We start from the raw sequence: 27,666 nt of genomic DNA on the forward strand, positions 1-27,666 counted from the left end.
TTCTTGAGAACCCCACTTCCTCATCTTTAAGATGGCTTTACCACCCCGTCTGTAGGGAACTATGAGGATGATATAAGCCACACCTAGTACTCAACAAATTTCACTCCTTTCCTTTCCTTTCCCCAGTGAAGTGTAGTCGAAAAAAAGCTTTGGAAACATTGGTGAGGGTGAGAAATGATAAAGGGGGTGGCTAGGGACAAGAGGCCCAGAAACCAGGACACCAGTCATAAAACAGGTCCAGCTCAGAAAGTGTGGCCACAGGTGCAGTATGGAGCACAATCCACCATGGGGGCACCGGGCTTAGCCTTCACACCACGTGATTACACAGGAAGGGAGGCCTTTTCCACCTAGTGTTTAAAGACACACAGCAGGGAAAGCGTTTTGGTTATTTTTAGTTAAAGAAAAACAGCCTTTTCCAAGGGCAACAAAGTGAACTCAAAGTCAGAAGGAAACAGGGTGTGTGGGCTTCTCACAATTTCTTGCTCCATAAACCTGGATGGGATTTTCCTCCTGGAAAATCAGGTGCGACTGGCCAGCAGAGGGATGACTTTGGTGGAGTAGGTGGAGCTGCAGCCGGATTGGTCTGAGAGGGCTCTAAGGTGACTTCCATACGCCAGTCAGTTGACACGATTAATGCTATTATTCTTGAGGGGCATTAAATTAAGGAATGACGCAGGGAGCCAAGAGAGCGGCTTATTCGGTTGGATTCTGAATCACAATCAGGAAATAGTCTTTATCTGCAAAAGAGGAAACATGGAAAACGAATCACTAAATGTAAAATGGGAGAAAAACACACCACAAAGCCAATAAATCATTAAAACACCAACTGTAAAATGGTGGTGGGGCAGAGAGGGATAAAAAGCATCAATACTCAGGCTGCTTCCAATTGCTGGGGAAACAGAAGATAAACTTGCAAATTTCCTGTGGGGGCTTCTGCACATGTGGCTGCCGCGAAGCGGGGCCCTCACCCTACCCGGCAGTGGTGCTCGGCAGCACATCCTCATTTCTTTCTTTTTCTTTTCCTTTGGCTGCGTCAGGTTTTAGTTGTGGCATGAGGGATCTTTGTTGAGGCGTGCAGGATCTTTCCTTGCGGCGTGTGGGCTTCTCTCTAGTTGTGGCATACGGGTTTTTCTCTTGTTGAGGCATGTGGACTCAGTAGTTGTGGTGCGTGGGCTTAGCTGCCCTGTGGCATGTGGGATCTTAGTTCCCTGACCAGGGTTCAAACCCACGTCCCCTGAATTGGAAGGTGGATTCTTAACCAGTGGACCACCAGGGAAGTCCCCGCATCCTCATTTCTAATCTTCCCAGTACCAACAGGGAGGAAGGATTATCACGTTTTTTTTGGGTAGGGAAACTCAGGTTCAAGGTTTCCGACAGCAATGGTTCTCAACCTACAGGGTGCCGGAATCACTTGGAAGGCTGTGGGACTGCTGGTCCCACCCCCAGGGCTTCGGACTCAGTGGGTCTGGGGTGGAGCCCGAGAATTTGCATTTTTAACAAGTTCCCAGGTGATGCTGATGCTGCGGGAAGAACCACTAGTTTAAGGTTACCCAGCTAATTAGTATCAAAGACAGAATTCTAACCTCAACCCCGCTAGTCTTGGGTTAATGTCAGTTCTGTCCTAAGTTCAGGTGCTAGCCTTCCAGAGCCTTCTGGAGTAGAAAATTTCAAAGGCACCAGGTCAAAGGGGTCCAAAGCTACCTGAATTTCAGCTCTGGGGATCCAGCCAGTCAGAAGGAATGTCCATCATGAAATCATAGCGAGTCCAAGTCCTCTGGGGTGAGCCTGACTGCCTCTAACTTTATAAAAGAGGAAGTGGGAGAAGCGGGGTGTTTCAGCTTTGCCCACTTAACGATCAAACTGCAAACATTCACCAAGGCTTCCACGTGCTGGCTCTGGGTCAATCACTTCTCACACAGCACCTCACTGAATCCTTGAATCACTCTATGAGGCAGGGCCCAGTGTTTTCTCATTTTTACTAATGAGATCACTAAGGCTCAGAGAATTAAATGACTTGCCCAAGCCAAGGCAAACATGCCAGGTGGGGTAGCTGGGTTTGACTCAGCTGCTGAATGCCTCTGGTCTGCCCCGCTGCTGAACATGTGAAAAATGGCAGGACCTTGGCCATGTCTGCTTTGTGTCTGTTCAGATTCAAGCCTAAAGCTTGCTTCTTCCCATGACGATGGACATCTGGGAAGGAACAGATATTATAAGACTAAGTTTCATGGCTAAGCAATCTGCACTAATAAACATAGAAATAGTTAACAAGCCACCAATAAAACTGATAAAAACAGATACTATTAGCAATGCCAGTGTCTTTTCTTCCAAATAATCAAGCTCTACATTCACTAAGAGTACTCCCAGTGCCCTGTGGGACGCAGTGTGTTGAAGCTTGATGACACTGAGTTCACTCAGCTGCTCCAGAGCAGACATTCTTGGAAGCTTTAAGCCAAGAGATGCTGTCCGCCGAGAGTCTGTCGACTTGGAGACCACGTAATTTGTCCTTGCTTCACACTGTGGGCTTCCAGGTGGGGCACAAGGTCTGCTCTGATTTGGAGGGTTGGTAGCCTAATTTCTAGGGGAGTGGAGGTTTGTCTGTAATCACACAGCATGAAGTCTTGGGAGGGATGTGAGTTCAAATCTGATTCCAAGCCTTTCTGCCCAAACTCGTGCCAACATACTCAACCAGATGAGGCATCTCAGAGCACCAGAGCAGTACCGGCCCCTACTAGACACTTTACAGATGTAGAAACAGAGGTTTGGAGGTGTCCTGTGATTTGCTACAAGTCATGCTTGTAAGAGGTGAAGCCGGGAAAACAGATGCTGTGCCTGCTGCAGTCTATTTTCGCTGACAGAATCAGAGACCTCATCATTGGTTGGAGATGCATTAGACAGTGATTAAATTGATAAACAGTGTATGTATGTTTTTGGAATAAATGACTCTGAAGTTATCCTAGGTTCTTATTTGTGACTGACCTGCTCTGTCCCCACCCCTCCAGGGAGTGTCCCCAGGAGACTGTGGGCCCCTGTGACTGGCTCTATGGGTCTCTCCTTCACATCCTTCCAAGCAGCTCAACTGGACCCGAACAGGCCTGGGAACAGAACCAATATTGCTCTGCTGCAAGGAGTGGCTGACCGCCATCAAATACCTCAGAATTCTGCAGCCAGCCTCCTCGGCACCTGTGTTGCAAAGCCCAGGGGCAGTCAATGTCCCAGCCTCCCCACTGCCCTCTTTCATCCAAGCCCCCAGTCACAATCCTATCACCTCCTGCCTTAACAAACCTCTGCTCACAGGGTCAAGTCTATGCAGCTGAGTTTGGCATTTGAGGCCCCTTCTAAACTGGACCAAACGTATCACCTCACACTCCTTCCTACACATATCCTGGTGCCCTAGACAAGCTGCACTGCAGCCGCCTCCATCACCATCTGCACATTTAGCTCAGGCACACTCAACCACGGGGCTCAGCCAAAAAGGAGACGGAGGGGGAGAAGTGACTGCAAAAACAGTCCTGGAGGATCTGTCTACCACTCCAGGCCGTGCGTGTGAGGGAGGTGAGGCAGGGCAGGTGGCCCTGCTGTCCCCTCCTGCGGTCCCCGTCCTCATGGGCTCCTCCCACGGTAAGCATCTCATCACCCTGAGAATGATCCTAAGACTTAAGCCAGGTATGGTTTGCACCACACAGTCCCCAAGTGCAAGCCAAGCACCTCATGTGAAACAAAAGCAGCAATCTCTTCCAGTGCTGGAGGAAGAGCTGTCTGTATGGGGTCCAGAGAAACGGGACTATCGTTTGGAAGTGGGCAAATGAATAGATAAAATAGTGCATGGTGTTTTTGCCTCACACTTTGGTTTAGAAGCGCTGAATTCCTTTTTCTTCAAGCGTAGCTTTCCCACCCCCGCACCCCCAAGCCCCACCCTGCTTGCTTACTCTGCACCTGTGCCCTCAAGACTCAGCTCAAGTGCTCCCTCCTCTGGGAAGCCTTTGCTGACCGCCACAAGCAGCCACAAGTAGCCCTAATCACACCCTCCTCTATGTTCCCAAGTGCTCCTTGAATTCCCCCACATCAAGGTGAGGATTACACTGTGATATGCTTATATGTCTCTCTCCCCCATGAGAACATAATTCCCCGCTGTGGCCTGGAACCCAGGATGGGGTCTGGCCTAGAGTCACTGTGAATGAGTATTTGTTGGGGACGCCAGCTGGAGACAGGCCAGGTGATGAGGCAATCAAATCTGTACCTTCTGCTCTTCAGGACTTTCTGTGGAAACTATGGAGACACCCATGTGCTAAGCCATCCTGATAGCTACAGAGCGTGCACTGTGAGGGTCTGCTCCTAAGTGGGGATGTGGAAGACCACTTACCTGGTGCAACCATAATTTCATTTTTCTTGGAGCGAATTCGAAGGAAGGTGAGGTCATTCTGGGGGTCAATTTCACGCACGGTGCTCCGGGCCTTCAAGATGAAGTTGTGCATGAGGTTGGCGTACTGTGTGGTGGTGGGATTGTCCATGGTGCTCTTGATGGGAATGCCTGAGGGGAGACGAGACAGAGACTGAGCAGAACGCTGGGGTTACCCTTTCTGCCCAGCTCTTAGCCCCACACCCATAATTCTAGAGTCTAGACTGGCAGTTAACAGTCAAAGCCCACTATTTACTGAAAGCTTGACAGGCAAGTGTTGAGCACTTGAAGTATGTCAACACCAGTCCCCAGAACTACTCTAAGGGCGGCGTCACCATCTTTACTTGCCAATGAGGCAACAGAAACTCTGAGCGGTGAGGTGGCCTGCCTATGGTCACACAGCAGGTAAAGAGAAGCAGTGGGGTCAGGATTCAAATGCAGGCCTGTTGGCTCGACTGCCAGGCTCCTTTCACAGGGCCACATCATACTGGCTGGTTTCCAGCAATAGAAGGAGAGACTATCATTCATAACACTTAGAACAGAAATAAGGAGAATATCTCCTACAAATCTGTAAATACTAAAAAGTAGATAGAAGAAGAAAGGTCAGCCCGTGTCAAGATAGAACCATCACTGGTGTTTTGCTCCAGTTCCCACCAAGGAAGGCTTAGGGCCCAGTTATTATTATTATTATTTTTAAATTAATTTATTTTTATTTTTGGCTGCATTGGGTCTTCGTTGCTGCGCGTGGGCTTTCTATAGTTGCAGCGAGTGGGGGCTACTCTTCATTGTGGTGCATGGGCTTCTCATTGCAGTGGCTTCTCTTGTTGCAGAGCACGGGCTCTAGGCACATGGGCTTCAGTAGTTGTGGCTCGCGGGCTCTAGAGCGCAGGCTCAGTAGTTGTGGTGCATGGGCTTAGTCGCTCTGTGGCATGTGGGATCTTCCTGGACCAGGGCTCGAACCCGGGTCCCCTGCATTGGCAGGCAGATTCTTAACCACTGCACCACCAGGGAAGCCCTGTTCCTTACATTCTTGGTTAAGTCTGCTTAAACTCACACTTTTATTATGAAACACCATTTAAATTTGGCCAAGGCTGAGACGTCAACAGGCAGTGGCAGGTGGTTGGTAAGTGATTGGGACAAGAGCATGTCATAATTTTAGGGGCGGGAAGCAATCCCTCTGGGCTGGGATGGTCAGGGAAGGCATCCTGCAGGAAGAGGCAGCTGAGCTGAATCATGGGGGTAGGAAAGCCTGAGAGGGGTAATAAAGGTCCCTAATACAATCATCCTTAACTGATCACCTCTAATGGAAGTCTTCAGAGGGCTTAAGGGCCCCACAGAGCAGTGAGTTCTGACCACCTCCATCTATGGCTGGGTGATCTCGGGCAGGTTACCTCACTGCTCTCAGCTTCCAGTTTCTCATCTGAAAAATGGGCAAACGTCCCTGCTTTGCAGGGTCACTGTGTGAAATGTAAATGAGAGACTGAAGTGGGAGCTCCGTGAATGGAACATAAACTAAAAATAAATAAACACAGGGACTTCCCTGGCAGTCCCGTGGTTAAGGCTCTGTGCTTCCATTGCAGGGGACATTGGTTCGATCCCTGTTTGGGGAACTAAGATCCTACATGCCACGCTGCATGGCCAATAAATAAATAAATAAATAAACACACACACACACACACACACACACACACACACACACACACACAAAATAATTTTTAACATTCATATGGCAGTTACTGTACATCAGGCACCGTCCTAAATGCTTCCCTTAGAAGAAAGCAGAATGACTGTCCACATTTTACAGATGAGGAAACTGGAACAGAGAGGTTAAGTGACTTGTTAAGATCATACAGTTGACAAGTAAGTAGGGTCAGGATTCAAACCCAGGCAGTCTGGCTCCGCATTCCATATTCTTAGCCACTGTGCCATACTGCCACATTAATATACAAAAAATAAGTGCTCATCATTAGTATCCAAAAGGTGGTAAGCAGTTGGGGTTATATTTTCCCAATGAAAAAGCTCAACTTTTGGGGCAGTTTTAAGGCAAGAATGAAGCCTTGTGGTTTGGAATACTACTGGAAGCCTAGGGGTCCCAGGTGGGGAGTCGGCCCCTGGGGCTGTTCCCTCCCCATCTGGGGTCAAAAATGTCCAGTCCCAGAAGAGAGTCTTTTTCTGAGTGACATACAGTCTTTTGGGTCTTGGCGCAAGAAGCTCCCTGTAGCAAGGACCAACCACTCCATTTGGGGCAGCTAAGTTCTGAAGAGGAAGGGGAAGCCTCAGGCCACCCAGTTGGTCAGTGGTGGACCCGAGCTGCCTCCCAGTGTCCTCTGGGCTCCCCAACCTACTGCCTCCTTTGAACACAATGACCTCGTGGTTTAATCAGAGTCTGACAAAGCTGGGGAGCACACTCTGCCTGGCTCTGGGCTGTCCAGGGTCTGACGACTTGGAAAACAACATTCTGAGGACATGCCACCTTCAATCTGTCACCCTTGGTGACTTTCATTCTGCTCTCTTTAAGGAGGCACTGTTGAGAATTCTGCCTTTCCAAAACAAGGCCCAGAATGACAGTGCATACACACAGAGGCTCTCAAGGAGCCTCCAACAAAGCAGAGCTGACTGAATGCACTGGATTTGAGAATTGGGGGAGCCCAGCTGGGTGACCCTGGACATGGCCTGGGACATAGTCCAGCAGCCACCCTCTGGTCCTTCACAGCACAGTGTGGGAGAAAGAGCACAAGTGCGTTCAGACAGACTTGGGATGACATCTCGGCTCTATAATGGTAGGTGAATCAATTAAATTTCTAGACTCACTCTTCTCCACTGCAAAATGGAGACAACAGAGCTGCTTCAAGGGATACATGAAAAACTATGTTTTGTGAGGCACCAGCCCGTGGCCTGGCACAGAACAGCTGTGTGATAATGTCAGTTCCCTTCTTCACCATGTCTACTGCAGGGTGAGAAAATTAGCATCGGTACTCTTCTAGTTGTTGAAATAATGTCCCAGAAGAGGAGGGAAAACTATAGGCCCAAAGAAGTTGGCAAGAGTATTACCTAGCAAAAAAAGTAGAAACAGCATAAATGTAGGATGCTCAATAAACATTGTACTGGCAGTTAAAAATTTTGCTTATGTAAACCATGGAGCCAAAAAAAAAAAACAAACCCAAACAAAAACTCATGAGTAAAACATATGCAAAAGAGTAACAACTATAATTATGACCAAGAGAAAATGCACCTGGACAAGGGCTGAAAAAGTATGGCATACTGAAAAGTATGATGTGTCAGGGCAGTGGGGTAGAGGGAATTTTTCCTTTGTTTAAATTTAGAATTCTAGTAATAGTGTTTGGACACTAAGGTGTTTAAAAAAAGGGGGGGGGTGAGAAATAGATCAGGTAATGAGAGGTTTAGTAAAAAGCAAGTGTTATGCTGTGTTGGGCTATTTTCTGGGGGCCTGCCTGCACTCAGGTCATGGCTGGAAGGAGGGTGTACCTTCTGTGTTCACCACGATGATTCCCTGCACGCCCTTCTGGCTCTGAAGTCGCTTCAGTGTCTCCTCCACCTCTGCCTGCCAGAGAATAAGACCAAGGTTAGGAGGGGTCAGGAAGGCTGGATCAACTCCCTCACAGCCCTGGCAGATGAATCACACATTCCAACAACAAACAAGTAACACCCAGGCACGTGGCACTTCCTGAAAGCTCCCCAGGCCTATTTGGAATGGTTCCTAGGCCACCACCAGCATCTAAACCATCATCTTCCCAGTATGGGGTGGGGCTGTGCTCCTGGCCCTTTGCCCACCAGGGGCCCTTTGCCCCTCAGCTGTTGGGGAGCAGAATTCAAATACCATTCCCAGGAGTACAGACACATCTATGACTCACATATTTGGTACAGCTGGGGGACAAACCAGAGGACTCCAATGATTTAAAAAAATCCAAACAGGGGTGTCTAACAGGAAGGAGACACATCATCATTTGTGGCCCAAAGAGCACAACTGAAAACATCCCAAAGGAAGCAAAATGATCCCATGAGGATAGAGTCAGTGACCTAATAAGCTGGCACCTGAGATAGGGCGACACGTGGCACACAGCCATAGCAAATGCTGAGGAAGGGGCTCATTAATCCTGCATCTCCGGGTGCTAGGCTGGGTGGGATACTCTGGCACATGGACTTTGTAAACAGGGTGGACAGACTCTGGGCCCTCACCTTGCATGCAAGCCCTTCTCTATTATTATTCCCATCTCTTTTACCCTTCCATCCACTCTCCACCTACATGTCCGTAACTCCCTGTCTCCACATCTTTTTACCCGAACAAGGCCTCTTCTCTTCTGAAATCCAGCAAATTCTTCTAGATCATCTAAGATATCACCTCCTCCATGAAGCCTTGACTGTACCTCTCTGGGGATGCATTAGGTACTGCTTTACTTGGAGTCTCTATAATGGTCTGCAGAGTAGGGGCTCAATAAATAGCTGTTAAACTGAACTAGGTCTAACTCTTCCTGTGGACGGAGACTGGCCCGAAGTGTTTGTTCTAGGAGGTCCCTTCTGTACCCATCCAGAATCTAGTCAGAAGCTCCTCACAGGCCGAGAGTCAGATTATATTGGAAACAGAGGCTCTGTTCACCAAGAGAGTGGTCCCCCACCCTCATGGGCTAATGAGTTGGCCCAGGGGGAGGAGCTTCTAAACAGTGGACGGAGATAGCACAAAGGTTGTTTTTCTAGTAGGCACAAGCCTCACAATCCAGTCTCTGCCACCCACCCCCCAATGACATGTGAATACTCTCAAATGCCAGAGGGAAGGGCAAACAAGTTCCTTCTACAAAATGGCAGAGAGCCTGATGCCTCTATAATCTGGAGCCTTGGGTAAAAGGACAGGGCTAGCTATGTGGATGTGAGAGTATAATACAGTGCGTTATACATGTATGAGATCATAACTCATTCAGCAGACTTTCAGTGAGCTCCTACTACACACTATTCTGGAGAGGAGCGGTGAAGTATGATAGTGGTCAAAACTACACCGTACTCAATCTGACCTGGTAACCCTCCTGGAAATTCATCCTAAGGAAATAATCCAAAAGAACTAAAAGAACACAGCAAGGTGTCTGCTGCAGTGACATCTGCAATAACAAAAAAGCAGGAGGAGCCCCAAATACCTAGTAATTAGGGAAAAGGCCAAGGAAATTTTGGAATGTCCATTCACAGGAATATAATACATACATTAACAATGGGGATCAGAATATTTACACCACCACAAAGAGAAAGTGCTGTGAGACTGCATATACATGAAAACAAGAAGAGGGCTAGAAGGATTATGGAAAAAAATAAAAAGCCACACTGAGAGCAGAGAAGTATAGATTAGGTTTTCGTCTCTTTCTTTCTTTTTTTTAAACAGCCTCTTTTACTCTATTATATTGTTTCTATTTTTTATATAATTCCACATATATACCTATTTATTTGTTTATTTATTTGGTTGCATCGGGTCTCAGTTGCGGCACACAGGATCTTTCGTGGCGGTGCTCGGGCTTCTCTCCAGTTGTGGCTCGTGGGCTCCAGGGTGTGTGAGCTCTGTAGTTTGCCGCATGCAGCCTCTCTCCTTGAGGCGCGCGAACCCAGTAGCTGTGGCACGCGGGCTTAGTTGCCCCGCGGCATGTGGGATCTCAGTTCCCTGACCAGGGTTCGAACCCGCAGCCCCTGCATTGGTAGGCGGATTTTTTGCCACTGGACCACCAGGGAAGTCCCCATTGTTTCTACTTAAAAACATTTTTCTAACCCATCTCTCTGTGTATCCAAGCGATCAGACATCTCTGATTTGGGAACTATAGGGCTCTGACATTCTCAACATTATGAGAATAAGCATATATAGGAAGAAGTAGGATGGCAATTTAGGGCAGCTCAAACAATCTGCAGTCAAACTGGGGACGGGGCAAACTAAAACCAAAGATGCCAGAATCAAAGTCCAAAATACCCCTGGAGATTGGAAAGTGAGGCTGAAATGAAAAAGATGAAATTTTATAAGACTGCTATTCATTCAATAACTATATGGGAAACTTCTATGTGCCAGATGTTGTTTTAGGCCTAGGGATGCTGTATTGAACAAAATACGACAAAAATCCCTGCTCTCATGAGGCCGACATTGGTGGGTGGGGGGGAAGGGATCAGACATTTAAAAAAAAACATAAAATACAAATGTCAAATACAGTAGGGATGGGGGATCTGGAATGCAGGGGCTGATGGCAATTTTAAACAAGGTGGTCAGAGAAGGCCTCACTAAGGTGATAGCTGAGTAGAGATCTGAAAGGAAACGAGGGAGCTAACCATGCAGATTTCTAGGGAGAGTGTTCCAGAAAAAAAGCAAAGGAGCCAGTGCGGCTGAGGGCAGTGAGTGGCAGGCAGCCAGATGAGGGAGGGAGCCAGGATCAGACTAGACTTCAGGGGGCCTCATAGACCAGAGTAATGACTTTGGTTTTTAATGGGGAGGGTGTGAGGAGCCAGTAGCAGGTTCTGCGGTGAGCAGTGACAAGATCTCTTTCAAAAGGATGGCCCTGGCTGCTGTGTGGAGAACGGACTGCAGGGGGCAAGCACAGCCTGCCTGAGCCCGGGCCTGGCATGTGCTGCTCCTTCTGAAAGCAGCAATCTTCCCTCCCTCACTCAACCACTTGAGGTAGCTAAATCCCAACTCTTTGGACTCAGCTCATGAGCCTCCTACGGGAGGCCTTCTCTGACACCTGCCCCTCTTCTAGGCACCCACGCACCCTGACTCCATAGCACTTATCACAGTGGAGTGTAACTGCCTGTTCTGCATCTGTCCCCACCTCCAGACCCAAGGCACCCTGGGAGCAGGAACCTAGACTTTGTAATCCCAGTACCCGGTACAGCATAGGCTCAATAGATACTTAAGGAACAAATAAAAACCATTTCTACAACCATGTTTTACAAAAAATCAACCTTTTTAAGTTCAGTACCCAGGATGAAAAGGAGCTAAGGTTTAGTTGATCCTAAATTTAATGAGAACCAACTACTGAGATCTGGCTGCTTAAAAAGTAAACACACTTACCAAGAAAGGGAGGACATACACATATACAATGACCAACTCAGAATCTGCTATAGGTCAGATATTAGGATGAATGTTTTCAGACACGTCTCATCTGAACTTTCCATGGTTAGTATGATCTCCATTTTACAATGAGAAAAACCAAGGTTCAGAAAGGAGAAGAGTTTTTGCCCAAGGACACACAGCAGGTCAAGAGAGAAGAGCTGAGGGACTTCCCTGGTGGTGCAGTGGTTAAGAATCCACCTGCCAAGGCAGGGGACATGGGTTCGATCCCTGGCCTGGGAAGATCCCACATGCCGTGCAGCAACTAAGCCTGTGCGCCACAACTACCAAGCCTGCACTCTAGAGCCCACGAGCCACACTACTGAGCCCGAGTGCCACAACTACTGAAGCCCACGTGCCTAGAGCCCGTGCTCTGCAACAAGAGATGCCACTGCAATGAGAAGCCCTCGCACTGCAACAGAGAGTAGCCCCCGCTCACTGCAACTAGAGAAAAGCCCAAAATGCAGCCCAAAATAAATAAATTTTTAAAAAAAGAGGAGAGCTGAATATACCACTGACCGCAAATGATGAGGTCCCAATCCTCAGGGAGCTCACATTTTGGTGGAAGAGACCTTCAAAAACAAATGACCAAGATTCTTGCAGGGTACAGGGATGGGGCTGGGGGGGCGGGGGGGGGACAGGAGGATGCTACTTGACAAGTGTGGTCAGGAACACCTGAAGATGTAATCTTTAAGCCAAGAACTAAATGATGAGAAAGAAAGGCACTCCACGCAATGGGATGAAAGCAAAGGCAGTGAAGTGGGAAGGAGTCTGGCATGTTCAGAGGAATAAAGAGAACCAGTAATGCCAAGGTTTTTGATTCTTTGCTAATCTGACAGGCAAAACCCAAGTAATAGAAAGCCAACTTTTCTTTAATGTTTAAGAATTATCAGTGAGGTTCATCAGAAAAATAAAAAACAAAAAACTTATCAATGAAGTTAAAGTGGAATTTGCTTGCATCTCTCCTTTTTTGAGTCTTGATTTTTCCATATATCTTATTGATTTTCAAAAACTTATGTTAGAAATATTAGACTTTTGTCTATCATATAAATTACACTTCTCCCACTTTTCAAATGTAGCCTTATGATTTTTTTCAATAATCAGAAGTTCAAAATTTTTATGTAGTCAAATTTAATAAAAATTTTTCCTGGAAGACTAGAAAATAGCTTCTCCAATCTGACCCCAACCAGTAGCATGGGGCTAGGCCTGGGTGAATGGGGGTCATGAGGTCTAGAGGAGGCACTGCACACCTGCTTTCAAGAGAAAATGCTTAAAACAAACTTCAAGTTCAGTCCTGAGGAGCCAAGAAAGAAAACAAATGATGCCAAAAAGACACAAGCAGCAACAGAGACATCTGCAGATGGGAAAGGAGTCCTAGTTAGGCATCCAAGTCATGCCACCTTTGTCTTTAAAGTTTGTCATCCCTGCAGTGCTAGTCAACTGGTACCAGAAATATCTGAGTGGATACTCTGGGTCGGCTCACATCACCAAATTCCTGTCCTGCTCCTACAGACAGCCCAACTGGTATCCTCAGCACCCGGACTCTTTATTACTATTAACATGGGTGTCTGCATCAGAGAAGGGTTCTCTAGCTCCCAGCTGCATGTTGCTGACAGACAAAACACACACACACACACACACACACACAAAACAAACAAACAAACAACAACAAAAAACAAGCAGCAGTAAAACTCCAGGATTATTCATTGGTTTGGCATAGGAGGGATAACCATCTGAAGCAAATGATTCACAAAGGAACTGTGACCAATTTGACTAAGAAGCATGAAATTTTTAATTGCCATAAAACAAAAATGAATTAAAAGGAGGGAAAAACATTTGCATCAAATAGAACAAAGGAGTAATTCCAAAATATCACACAGAATGATTATGTTTTTGAACGCTGGCAGTATTATGGCAAAACTGGTACGAAGGCAATACGACCTTTTGGGAAAGCTACAGGACAATACTATTGCGAGAACCGTAAGTGTTGGTCCCCTTGCCTCAGAAATTCTTTTCCTGAGAATTTCTCCTAAGGAAATAAACTAATAAATTAAAAAAAAAAAAGACAAAGAAAACAAACTCTACACATTCAGAGACATTCATCACAGTGTTATCTCCGTTAATGAACTAGAAGCAACCCAAATGTACACCAGGGGAATGATTTGGCAAATTATGGTAAAAATATTTCACTGACTATTATGTAGTTACTAAAAATGATTCATTACAAAGATGATGCAGCAACAAAGTTATATGTCTTTGGACATTAAAACAAACAGAAACAAAAAACTAGCAGGTACATCTTGAAAAATAAGCATATGTGAACAAAGAGGAAGAAGAATGTACAAAGATGAAAATACTTGTGTGATGGAGTAAAACTGGATGCTAATTATGATTTTTGTATCACCTCACCATCCTAAGGGGCAATTTGTCAGTTTCTACCAAAATGTTGAAATATGCATGCCAGAAGTACCACAACTACATAACACAAACATAAGTGCAAAAAAAAAAAAAAAAAAAAAGACAAAAATAATACTGCAGCATTGTCTGGATTGAAAAACTGTAAACCATCTAAATGTATATACTGCAATAGAATATGAATACAGTCCTTTAAAAGAATGAAGTAGATTTGTATTTATCGACATGGAAAAATATTTGATAGCTTTTAGTGAACAGAGTAGGTTGCAGAATGAGATTATCTATACATATTAGCCTAAAGTAAACTTAATATGTATAAATACATATGTTCCAGTTTCATGTAATAAACAGGCTATATATAAATGTGCTTATGCACTAAACAAACCTGGAAGGAAACACACCCACTGTCAACAGTCATTACCAGAGGGAAGTGAGATAGGGACTACTTACACTTTCTACATTACATACTTTGGTACTGCTTCAATTTGTTAAACTGTGCATCTAAATATGTTTTGCTTTTATGAATATAAACACACAACAGCATGGTACAGGTTGCAGGAAGCTACCACTTGTGTAAGAAAAAGGGGGCATATATATACATGCTTGTATAGATATATTAATAAAAGAAACTAACAATGTTTTTGAAGGAGACTGAGGCTGGGTGTCAGCGTTGGGTGGGAGATTTATTTTTCACTTAGATCCTTTCAGATTATTATTATTACTTTTTTACTGTAAGATTTGTTAAAAAAATTTTTAGTTTAAAAAGTGATGTGAAAGATGAAGTTACTTCATCTATACTATAAACTAGCTAACTATATAAAGCAAAGTATACAGCTAAACTATATAAAGCAAAAACTGAAGAGAAAATGACTAATAGGAGTAATATGCCTAATTATAAGTCGTCACCTCCAGGTCACGGCACTGTTTCTTATTCCTTTTCAATTTTTCTTATAGACTTTAAATTCTTAAATACGATTTCCGAAAACCATTCACATGATTTAACATTTAAAAGGTCTTTTCAAGTTTTTTACAAGTTGGGAGGATTAAAAACACAAGAAAACAAACCTGTAAAGGCGTAAAGGGCCCACAGTTCTAGCCAGCAAGGCAGGAACCCCAAGGGTGGATCCCGCTCGTTTCTGACTCATGGACCATGTCCCAGCGTCTCGAAAGAACCACAGGGACAGAAAGGCAGCAGTCGAGTTTCTAGGGTTCAAATACACCTCTGCCATTTCCTGGGGCAAGGCACTTAGCTTCACCAGGCTTTAGACTCCAAGTATGTAAAAGGGGGATAATGATCTTACCTCCTTCACAGCGCTACGGTGAGGAGGAAGGGCAGGGTAGGTAAAGCGCTTAGCAGTGCCTGACACGAATTAAGCTTCCCGGAAGTGTAATCATTATTGTTGTTATCTCGCAACAAGGCCCAGGATGCTAGGAGGCAGAGGCCTGTGGGCCTGCCTCCCCATCTCCGTCAATCCTTCGCCGAGGCCCAAGCAACTGCTTCCGGTCTAGGGACAGCGGGATCCGGTGTCCCCTCGGTCTAGTCTGGAGGCCCGCGCCGCCCTGGTTCCGACCTCCAGACAACTCGGCCCCGGCCCCGCCCAGCCCCGCGGATGCCCAGTCCAGCGCTCGGAGCCGCCCCCGGAGGATGGAAGGCCAGGCTCAGGGTGTTGGGAAGTCGTGCTCGGCCACCTCCCGGCCGCCTGCCACAAGCTCCCAGCAGACACTCACCATCTCGGACCGATCCGGCAGCTCCGTGTCCCCAGCCCTCAGCCCAGTCCCGCTGCCTCTCTGCGCCTGCGCACAGCCCCCTGTCAAGGCGGACAGCCTCGGTAACCTATCAGGAGCCAGCGTGGGACGGCTGGGCGGGAGGGTAGGCGGATCTTAGCTGCCCCAGGGCTCGAGGGGAACTTGCCCTGTGCCGTCCGAAAATGAACAGTAAAGGAGCACTTAAGCTATGGAAAATTCCTAATGCCCACTGTGCCGAAAAGACGCTGGTTCGCGTTGTTGGAAGAGGCTTTCAACTCTCAACCGAGGTCTGAGCTGGATCTGCAGATTCTGGGTGGAGGGTGGTGAGCGATTCTGAAGGCGAGGACGGGAGTTGCTGAGACCTCCTTTCAGGCAAAATGAGGCGCGAAGCCAAAAAGCTCCGAAAACGCGGGAAAATCCGGAGTTCGGGCTGGAGTCAAGCGTCCCTGGGTTCTCCAGAGCGACTCCCTTGGGAATATTCCATGCAGGCTCTGAGAGAAGCGGTCAGGTCTAGCCTGGGAGTCCGCAGCCTTTGAACCCCGAGCTCAGCAGCCACCCGGTGTTCCCTTGAAGCCGCCACCTCACATTTCTGTGCTCCCTCATTTTCTCACCTTCTTCCTGGAGCCCTATTGTTGCCAACAAATCTTGGCTCTCCGTGCACCGATGCTGAACAGAAATACGAGACAGATTTTGGAGGATAAGAGAGATGGCTTTATTCCTCTGCCAGGCAAAAGGGAAGACACAGCAGGCTAGCGCCTCAAGAACTGTGTGTCCCCCCACCCCCAAACGGAGATTTTATATGTGGGGCTCGCAGTCCCCGGTATATAAGGATCAAAGTAGTGAAAGTCTCGCATTCTTTTTCTCCTTGCATTATTTCAAAACAGTCATAGCTGGCGTTAGGCAGTCCAGTAATTGGGTCCCTTTGTCTCTGGTTTATCTGCCTGCGACCTTCTTTCTGAAATGCAAAAGCTACAGGGGGTGATTTGTTACCAGGGGGCGCAGGGAATATAAACACCAGGACCACGATGTAATTTACGTGAAGTTTGGGGTTGATAGGCCCAGGATGTAACTCACACAGCGTTAGCGTGATAGGTGCAGGATGTAATTTACATAGTGTCAGGGAGTGAGGTTAGTTTTGTGAAGTTCAAATCTAGTTACAGACACTACCGATTAGTAACAGTTAAAATAAAGCAAGGAGTGATTAACACTTTCAGGCCAGGTTATGTTTTCTTCTCCAGCCTGTTCACTGTTCCCTTTACTTTCCTTGTTCTCAGGAGAGGGAAAAAAACCACCTCACTTCTATTTTTATCGCAACACTATGTTGTTCCGTTTTCCACAAAAATTTATGGGTTCTCTAGCAGGAAATAATTTGCTAATTAGTTAGCCTCAGCTTACAGTGTTTCTTTGAGGCACTGGATCTTGCTGAATTCAACGCAGATGATCTCCAAAAATTCATTCCACTGTAGCCTCTTTCAATTGGGGGAGGATCTGGTTTTCCTTCTAGGGGCATCTGCATATTAAGAGGATTGAATAGTGACTTTACAGTGAGGAAACCTGGCAGGCACCATCTTAACCAGAGGATCAAGGTTAACATAACTGGTAATGGGATATTGATATGTGCCCTCTGATATCATGCACCAAGGGCACACCACCTCTATGGTGTTTTTCACAAAAAGAAATCCATGGCCTTAACCATAAGAAAACATTAACCAATATTAGGACATTCTACAAGGTGCCAGATCAATACTCTTCAAAAAATGTCAAGGTCTGAATGAGGAACTGTCACAGATTGGAAGAGACTGAAAAAACGACACTGGTGGGAAAACTGGTGATACCTGTATAAGGTTGTAGTTTAGTGTCATTTTACCAATGTCAAGTTTTCATAATTGTACCAAGTTATATGGGATGTTAACATTGGGGAAAGCTGGGTGAAGTGTGTGCAGGAGTTCCCTGTACTATACTATTTTTTTGCAACAGCTCTATAAGTCTAAAATTATTTCAAAGTAAAGTTTAAAAAAAAGGATTGGATACAAAGAAATGATTATTGAATCTGGAAACATTATAAAAGTGTTTAGCAAGGGGAAGAAGGGCTGCAGTGACTGGACCTCAAAATAACCTGGGAGATAAGCACAGGATGATCATCACCACCATCTTACATATGGAGGAACAGACTGAGAGGGGGTGAATGAATTGAACAAGATCACAATCACAAAAGCAAAAAGTTCATGTGACTGGAACCAGAATAAGAATTGAGGAGTTGGAAGTAGTCAGGGCCTTGAGTGACAGGCTTATGAGTTTTGGAGTTTATTCTGTGGCAGTGGAGGAACCACTGTAATATTTTAAGAGGGGAGAACCATGAGACAACTCTTCCACAAATCATTCTGAGGCAGCACAGATGGACTGGAGAGAACGGAGGCAATGACAAGAAGTTGCTACAGTCAACCATGGTAGGGATGATGGACGTGGGCTGTGGTAATGCGGGCAGCTCCGAAAGAAGTGATTCAAAAGTTTTGGGGCTTCCCTGGTGGCTCAGTGGTTGAGAGTCCGCCTGCCGATGCAGGGGACACAGGTTCGTGCCCTGGTCCGGGAAGATCCCACATGCCACAGAGCGGCTGGGCCCGTGAGCCATGGCCACTGAGCCTGTGAGTCCGGAGCCTGTGCTCCACAACGGGAGAGGCCACAACAGTGAGAGGCCCGCGTACCGGGGGGAAAAAAAAAAAAAAAAAAGTTTTGGAAGTGGATTTGATAGGATTTGGAGACCAATTAGATGGAACAGCTGAACTGGTTATGGAACAGCTGAACTGGTTGTGAGTTAGCAGTACAGCAAAACGTTTAAGCACGCAGTCTTTGGAATCAGACAGTCCTGGATTCCAATTTGCACTCTTGCCACTTAATAGCTGTGGACACTTCAAGTTACTCAATTACGTTGAGCCTATTTTCTATTCTATAAAATAGAGATAATCATTCCTCTCTGAAAGTGACCAGGAAGACTGACAGTGCATGTAGCATATCTAAGTGTCTGGGACATAGTAATAAATGTTGACAGTTGTCCTGGACTAAGTAAATATAGGTGTGATATTGGTCGCTAGGATAGAGAAGATAAATAGAAGAGGTCTGAATTAGAAATGAGGAAAATACCAGCATGGCTATTTTCAGCGATCTGCAGGTATGCCTGAAAATTCTCAGTGTCCTTCCCTGTGAGTTTCTTTGAGGAAACCCTCCTGCCCACAGCATCTCTGCTCAATGGGAACCTGTTCATAAGGGACCAATACTGTCCTTCTAGGTCTCCAGTGCAGACCTGGAAGATTCCCGTGGACCTTTCCCCTAAATGTCCTGACCACAAAGGAGCCCGACAGACATATGGGAATTGACCAATGAAATGAGCTGCAAGTGACGGCAGCTTCTGTTCTGGAGTTACACACTGTGAGACACTCGTCCTGAAAGTCCAGAGAATAGCAGCCAGTCAGTCAGAGCTGAGTCCCAGTTTGATGCTTTATAGGGTTTGGGGCTGGACAGCCAAATGGTCAGTAAAAGTAACTACTTACTTTCCCATGGAAGATTTCCTCATGCTGTGGGGAACATGTCTTCCCTCTTTTTTTTAGCCACGCTGAAAACTAGAGCTTTCTAGCTGCTTATATAGGACAGAATAAACAGGATAGGGCCTACTTTGCAGATCTGGAAGGAACCTGTCCTCCAGTCACTGTTAGATCAGAATATTAAAAAAACCCCACTTCCCTTAGCATCTTTCCCCTGGATCTATTTTAAATAAGAGCATGATCACTTGGTTTCCTAATAAGAAAAGGTCTTGGTAGCCAGCTGGTAATTCTCAATTGAGCACCTATGGCTGGGATCCTGTCTTAGGGAAACCCTTGGTTGTCCCAGAAAAGGAGATGTCTTCATCTTGGTTCTCTTCAACATAGGCACTAAATACAGTCTCACCTGAGTCTTCCTAGATTTTTTCCTATCTACTCCACAGTACAAGACAGGCTGTAACCTGCTCACTTACAAAAGCAGAGGGGCAGAAATCTATATGACCTGTTCACATAGAAGGCTTCCCTGCAAGTGGGGAAAACCTTACTCAAGACTAAAAGAAAAGTGTGCAAATGAAGGACCAAAAAGTTTAATTGTAAACAGTCTTACAACTTTTAGGGAAATGCAAGTGAGGCAGCCCCCTGCAGGACCTTTATAAGAGCACTTCACTCCTTGTGGTATTTGTAAAGTTACCTGAGTGTTTGAAATTACAGTTCAAGAAAACAAAGGAACTCCAATACAATAATATACAATCCAGTGCTGCCATTCCATTTTTGGTTAATGAAAGCATAGCATATATACAAATAATTTTGTAAATAACTCTAAAAGAAAAACAAAAAAATGAGGGGGGCTGGAGATACCAATAATATTAAATAGAAGTAGTTAACCTAAAGGAGTTTAAAAGGATGGAGTTACATCCAAAACAAGGAGGGATATAAAAATAGAGAAGTCTAATTCCATGAGTCATCCCTAATAACATTTCAGATTATTAACCAGGTAAATAAAAAGTGGCAGAGTGGGTTTGACTGAAATAGTTCATTTAGGATGAGACCTCTTTGGGCAGGTGAGTCATGTTTCACTAAAATTTCAGATGAATTGACATTGGTATGTCAATCTCCTGATGAAAAACTAGTACCTGATTTTTAAATAGAGTTATTGTAAGTCTTACGAAATTACATTCTTCTGCACTCTGATATAAGATCATAAAAGACAGAGCAGTAATTCATTATTATGAGCGGCTGGACCAGTTTTAAATCACTCTATTTGATGAAACAAGTGAGGTCCTTCCCTCCAGACCCAGATTATGTGAAATGCTGCCTTCCCCAACCTCCCAAAAGAGCAGAAGAATAAGGCAATTGCTCATTTTACTTTGTTTTTATTTCAACATAACATGCAGTAAAAAAATTAACAGGATTTATTAGCATTTACAATGCTTACAAAGAAAAAAGGACTCTAAAAAGCAATTTAGTTCAGATTTAAGAAATCGCTCTAATTAAACACTTACAATAAATCTATTTCCAAATGATCAATTTGGACCAAAATTTAAGATAGTATTTGGTAGATATTTATGTCTGCTGTCTATTTGCAGTATTTTTATATAACCTCTGATTCTTGGGATATCCAGCCCCCATTTTCCTAACACAGCAGGGAAAGACATATACATGTGGCCATTTAAATTAAAGGAAGAAATGGAGTAAGGGAGATCCCAGGCTGCAAAAATATATACAAGCATTTACCTTTTCCAGAACTAAACGTTTCTTCCATAAAAATATTAAATAGCCAAGCCCTATAGAACTAGGGCCAGGACTACTTCAAATATAACTATTCTGTATTTTAAAAATATAGGGCAGAAAGCCTTTTGGATATTTATACATTTTTGAACAATATTTCTAGGTCCCTAAATGAATCATCAAGCATTATGTAGAACAAAAAAAGTCTACTTTCTTACATTATCTCTTAATTTAATCTCATAAATCTCTAGTAAATATTGTAGGTAACTACATTTCAATGTAAGCATTCACCTCAATAGGAAGTCTTTATAGAAGGCTTAATCTCCATAGCCATATATTACCAAAATTCAGACTTATATATAACGAATGGGTAGTTGGCAGACATTCGCTCTGTAAGATAAAGCAAGAATTTTTTGCCCCCTACCAACAAAAAGGCAGAGTCACTACTTTGAAAACAACTAGGGCTTAGAGACTGTACTACATTTCCTAGAGTAAGGAGAATAAAATCAAAATAAAGATAGGATTTGGGGGGAGCCGAATCTCTCCCTTTACACTAACAATTTCTGGATGAGGCAACCCTTTCACTCACGTAAGTATGCTTTATGATGGCAGTGTTTTAGAGTACAGATACACAAGTTGCAAAGTGTTTTTGTTGTTTTTCCAAGATGGAAGAGTAGTTAGGGACAAAACCCCCCGTTTTCTTTCCATGTACAACAGGGGTTTGCTATTCTCTGCTGATTTTTGGCTCAATGCTATTTGTTCATGCTATGGTACTGAAACCTGCCAAAGTTCCTATCTCATGAGCTATGAGGCTGTCCTCAGGGTTCAGCTATGATAGGCACTCAGCTGGCTTCGGCTTCCTCCCACTGTCCATAAAGTCAAACCTCTGACAGCTGTCATCTTGACAGAGTCTAAGAAGGCTAAGTTAAAAAAATTCCCACAGAGAAAGTCAAAGTGCATTCATTAATCAGTTACTAACAGAGCAATCTAACAGTCATGGGGAAAACCTGTTAAAATTTTTAGAGGTGAACAGAACATCCAGATCAGGACAAGGGAAAGAATGGAAATAACTACTCTAACAGGTGTCAGAGAAATTATCAATTTAAAAAGTTTTAATTCACATACAGAATACATTTCTGTGGTTACTAGAAATGTATTGCAAATAAACGTATTACTCCCTTCTTTTTAGCCAGTACCACAGCTCTCCCTCCCTAATGAAAATGTAATTTTACAGGATGTTTCATTGACCTCTACTTGATTTAGAAAGCACTCTAGTTATAACTTGAACTCCTTAGCAATAATTAAATGTAACTGAAGTTGTTGGATTATGATAAAATTATAAAGATGCAATTAATATACAGGAACATATAAAAATTGTTGATGGCCTTCAAAGAATTCAGCTAAATTAATTCCAATTCTAGGTTAACTTTTTTATACAGACAGTGAAGGAAGCATAGTGTTAATATTGTTTGTGAAGTTTAGTATTTGCAAGGCAATTAAAACAAACTTCCAAATGAAGAGAGTTATGCAGTCATTTGCAGGCTGGGACCAACTTCTCTCTGAATTCAAATTAACAAAACTACTTTGTAGAGAGATACAAGAGTCTCACATCTCTCCTTTCTAGAGATAACATCAAAATGATGCATGGATTTCATGCTCCGGAAAGGAAAAACAACAGTCAAGCCAGGCTGAAATAAGAGGGAGAGCACAACCCAGAAGTTTGCTCACATCCCCAGAAGCTGGGCTATTTTAAACAAATACCTCTTACCATGAGGCTTAACAGGAAGATCTTACCTATTTTAGTTACCAAGGGACTTCCCTGCATATTTTCAGAATCTCTAAAAGAAAAAACCCTACTCCCAAATGAGACTTCTGATACACATATACAAAATTTTTGTTAAGGAAACAATCTAGTGGAATAAGACAAGGCAGATTTCATTGTTGTGTTAATTCCATGTTAAGTACGGTTTTGACTAGTCATTTGCAGATCTGAGTTCTGGAACATTGAGAAGAAATCCAGAATCACTGGGAGATAAATCTCAAAGATAACATTAATTTACTTACACTCAAGGTAACTCTCTAAACAGTCACAGTCCAATTTTACAAGATGTGCAATAGGCAAAGAAGGAAAAGGACAAACATTGCAAATAAGTTCTTGTCCTTTGGTGGTGCAAGCTCTCCGAAGTCACTCTTGTCCAAATCCTTCTGTTTCTTCAATAGCAAATAACAGCTTTTCCTTCAGTTGCTCATAGCTCTTGTAGGGTGGCAGGTCCAGGCGGTTAAAACTAAAAGTAAGAATTGTTAGCTTGAGAAAAGGAAATATATTAAGAATCATATGGGCAGTGTAACAATGTGTTTTAAAGCCAGGCAAAATTAGGTTCAAATCCCAGCTCTGTCACTGGGCCCCTGAGCAGGTGTTTTTTACTTTTCTGAGTCTTGGTTTTTTCTTTGGTAAAATGGGAATAACAATATTTATCTCTCGGGATAGAGTGAAGAATAAACAAGCATATATATAGCACAGTACTGGTGCTCAGCAGGTACTCAGTAAAATGTTACTCCTCTCAAGCTTTCCCATCCACCCTAATCTATACGTGGTCAGCAAACTTTTGCTGTAAAGGGCTAGACAGTAAATACTTCAGGCTTTGTGAGTCATAGGTCTCTTATCAAAAGGTTTTAAGTAAACCCCATTAAGAATAAAACAGTTTTCGGCTCTAATATCTAATATGTTCGTCTGACTGAATTTCTCTGTCCAATATATTCTTAGCTGTGAGTTTTTAAAGGCATCTTCTAATTTTGGGCCATATTAAGAACACCTTCACAAGGTAACAGGTAGTGAATCTGCCCTAAAGCCTTGGCCCTCTGCTATATTTATAGGATAAGGTGCTGGTAGATGTTTGGCAACAGACGAAATAATGCTATCCACAAAAGGAAAATAAATTTATGGTTATGGAAATGAACAAATGGAAACACGGAACTTGAAAAAGTAATGAGGCTGGTTTTCATGTGTGACTGAGATAAGCTATTCACAATAATGTAATGGCACAATCTGTTCCAAGTTTAAAAAAAGGGAGAAAAGATCAAATCAAAATATATGTGTACAAGATGAATGTAAAAAAATCAATTGTATTTTGATATACTAGCAATGAATAATCTGAAATGAAATTAAGAGAACAATTCCATTTATAATAGCTTCAAAGAGAAAAAAATACTTAGGAATAAATTTATCAGAAGAAATGCAGGGCTTGTGTAATGAAAACCACAAAACATTGCTGAAATAAGTTAAATACCTAAACAAATGGAAAGACACCTGATATTCATGGATCAGAAGACTTAATACTGTTAAAATGACCTTACTCCCCCAAACTGATCAAAGCAATTCACATCAAAATCCCAGCTGACCTCTTTGCAGAAATGGACAAGCTGATCTTATAATTCATATGGAAATCCAAAGAACCCAGAAGAGCAGAAACAATCTTGAAAAAGTTGGAGAATGCATACTTAATTTCAAAACTCACTGATACAGTAATCAAGACAATGTTACTGCCATTAAGGACAGACATATAGATCAATGGAATAGAATTGAGAACCCAGAAATAAACCCATGTATTTAAGGTCAACTGATTTTCAACAAACATGCCAAGCTGTTATTTTTAAAAAGCCACATGTATGAAAATACAAAGGAGCAAACAATAAAACAAATAAAAAGGGTAGATAGGGAAAATAAACAAACATCCCGCAAGGTATATATATGACCAATGAAATGTCCCACAAAATAAAGTTCAACTATTGTTGACATTAGGTTGAATTCCAATATATTGTATTAGAGTTAAGATTAGGGTTTGTTTTTAGTTTTGTACATTTTTGGAAATGTGGTTAAACTACGTTTATAATGAGAAAATAGCATTTCTGTCACCATGTTAGAGTAGCTCTCCCTACAGCTATCTAGACTTGATTTCTTCCTCTGCCTACAGAGAAAAGTTAAGTTTTCTAAATATCACATTTCAAAAAAAAAATTCGGGGTCGGGGGAGGGATTGACTGTTAATGGCAACAGGGATTGTTTTGGGGTGAAGGAAATACTCTAAAACTAGATTATAGTGATGGTTACTTTTCTGAAAATCTACTAAATATCACTGAATTAAAATGGGTAAGTTTTTTGTTACATAAATTATGTCTCACTAAAGCTATTAAAAATAATTCAATACCATGGGCAAAGTATTCCATTTCTAATTTCTAACACATTTTAGTATATACAGGATAAATGAGAAAAGGCTATTTTCTACACTTTTTTTTCTTTTATTTTGAAGTATAGTTGATTAACAATTTTGTGTTAGTTTGAGGTGTACAGCAAAGTGATTCAGTTATACATATAACTGAATCTTTCTGATTTTACTTACCAGGTATGACTTCTAGGCAACCAATTTTCTTTCCCAACTTTTTCAATGCAGAATTTCTGTGGCCCATTGCTCCCTAAAAGTGAAATCATCAACAGTTTGATAGTGCAATGGTTCTCAAATTGTTATCCCCAATCCAGCTGCATCAGCATCACCAGGGAACTTGTTAAGAATCACAAATCCACAGGCCCTAACCCAAGCCTACTGAATTGAATCAAGAACTCTGGGGGTGAGGCTCAGCAATAGTGTTTTAACATCTGATTGAGAGCTAGAGTTTGAGAACCACATTGTTAATGTATGCCCAAGAGGAGAAAATGCACTTTTATCTAGTATTCCTTAGCCAGAATAACAGAATGCTATAAATTAATAATACCTCACATAAGAACAGAACACATAAAAAGCTTAATTTTAGTTTTAAACACAATAGGGAAACTACAGCTCACTGTCTTACAAAACTTGATTTAAATAGAAAATTGTTAAAACTTTAGAAAATGTAAACAACCTAGTGAATTCAATATTAACAATGCTTGTGCCTATAGGTCCTATAGGGCAGACCCTTACACACTTAACAACCCATTCTTGCCTCTCATTTACCTTGTGTTGGAGTCAGCTGTTAATGGTTATCTTTAAGCACTGGTTTTCTAAAAAGGTCACTACTGCTCCCTAAGAAGCATTTACTGGTGGTCATAAGGACTGGTAGTACTACTGGACTTTTAAATAAGAAGGGGCCAGGCACACTTATTGTTTTGCCATATGTAAGATAGTCATACCCAAAGAACTTTCTCATGTTCCACCTGACTAAACCCAGTACAAATATAAAGTGGTAGTACTTTTGTATCTAATCACATTGAAGTGTTTTCACAAGTAGTTATGCGAAAAGCCCAGTAACATAGGATATGGTCATTATGAAAAAGGATAGTTAAAATTATTAAATAATTAAGCTTGAAATTATTAAATGGTTTATGTACTGGCACATTCTCTCAATATATTACAGCATTTCTAACCACAGAGATGGAAAGTTTCATTTAATAGTGCTAATTAGTATGTAATAGTAGAGTCTGGATTGCTCTTAATAGACTTAGAATCAAATATTAACATAGCAGAGAGGGACTTCCCTGGTGGCGTAGTGGTTAAGAATCCGCCTGCCAATGCAGGGGAGATGGATTTGAGCCCAGGTCCAGGAAGGTACCACATGCCATGAAGCAACTAAGCCCTGCACCACAACTACTGAGCCTGGGCTCTAGAGCCCGCAAAGCACAACTACTTAGCCCACATGCCATAACTACTGAAGCCCATGTGCTCTAGGGCCCGTGCTCCACAACAAGAGAAGCCACTGCAATGAGAAGCCCATGCACCTCAACAAAGAGAAGCCCCCGCTCACTGCAACTACAGAAAGCCCGCACACAGCAAGGAAGACCCAACGTAGACAAAAATAAAAATTTAAAAAATAAAATAAAATAAAATAGCAGAGAAATATGAAATGAAGGATTTTAGTGAATTTCATTGATAAAGACTATTGTACAAATATGTCATATTATCAATACTATTACCCTGGATGCTTTCTAAAATTTTATGGAATTGTAAGACATCATGTTGTAAACATTATATACTGAAGTTAATTTCAGGTTGCCTGTTGTTTTCAATCTTACTCTGACACTGTCCCTAAACGAAACAACTTTCAGATAGACTCTTGCACCTCTTTTCCTATTTTTCAGCCTATTTCAACTTTAAAAAGGTCTCTGAGGCTTTTGTACATATCAGAGCCTTGGCCTATAATGGAATTTCATGATTAGACACTACACTTTGAAATAAGATCTACCTCATTTTTCTCTACTTTGATCAGCTATAATTTATTCTGGCAGGGATATTATCCTTAATTCACTTAGGTTATTTCCCTCTTTTTCTTATATTTATTTAAGTCTATTTATTATTTCTTACCTTTTCTATCTGTTCTTTCATATTCCAGTGATTCTTATACAGAAGGGCTTCTGACCTTCTCTTAAGCCCAAATCTTTTCTTCTAAATAGGAACAACATTTTGTGTCTTCTAATAGAGTTTTTCCCAAACGTACATGTATTGAAATAAATATTATTTCTTTATAAATCATTTTAAAAATTTTTCTTCTTTATATTACAGTTAGTGTTATGTATCTGTATTTTTTGGAGATTGTAGATACATTATTTCACATCTACCAACTTCATTCCGTGAGGATATTATAAATATGTTAAAAAAAATGGGATATTAGATCTGATAAGGTCAAGAACCACCAGATTAAATTGTTATATACATCACTCTTACAACTTTCTTTTCCTACATTGGGTGGAAGGAAGGTTAAACCAATGTCCTCTAAAATTTGATGAACCACAATCTCA

General features: G+C 42.9%; 3 protein-coding genes across 4 annotated transcripts in view; 1 reads left to right on the top strand and 2 right to left on the bottom strand.

Moving 5' to 3' along the window:
- Positions 1-27,666, top strand: part of PIGU (phosphatidylinositol glycan anchor biosynthesis class U) — a 240,873-nt gene that overhangs the window by 122,923 nt on the left and 90,284 nt on the right. The window lies entirely within an intron of this gene.
- Positions 373-15,723, bottom strand: DYNLRB1 (dynein light chain roadblock-type 1). Its single transcript, XM_082644644.1, has 4 exons — positions 15,624-15,723; positions 7,883-7,958; positions 4,361-4,528; positions 373-737 (listed from the first exon to the last, which is right to left on the bottom strand). The coding sequence occupies exons 1-4, from the start codon at positions 15,624-15,626 to the stop codon at positions 694-696; spliced, it is 291 nt and encodes a 96-aa protein (XP_082500770.1). The 5' UTR covers positions 15,627-15,723; the 3' UTR covers positions 373-693.
- ITCH (itchy E3 ubiquitin protein ligase) overlaps positions 19,643-27,666 on the bottom strand; it is a 123,713-nt gene continuing 115,689 nt past the window's right edge. The window contains exons 25-26 of one of the 2 annotated variants that reach the window (XM_082644639.1): positions 25,298-25,370; positions 19,643-23,187 (exon numbers count right to left, since the gene is read on the bottom strand). In XM_082644639.1, the coding sequence (XP_082500765.1) occupies positions 23,088-23,187; positions 25,298-25,370 (173 nt within the window). In that variant the 3' untranslated portion in view covers positions 19,643-23,087. The remainder of the gene's footprint in view (positions 23,188-25,297; positions 25,371-27,666) is intronic. The other variant, XM_082644640.1, reaches the window with a different exon arrangement.

This window comes from Mesoplodon mirus (genome assembly GCF_964341445.2).
Source record: "Mesoplodon mirus genome assembly, chromosome: 15".
Lineage (NCBI taxonomy): Eukaryota > Metazoa > Chordata > Mammalia > Artiodactyla > Ziphiidae > Mesoplodon > Mesoplodon mirus.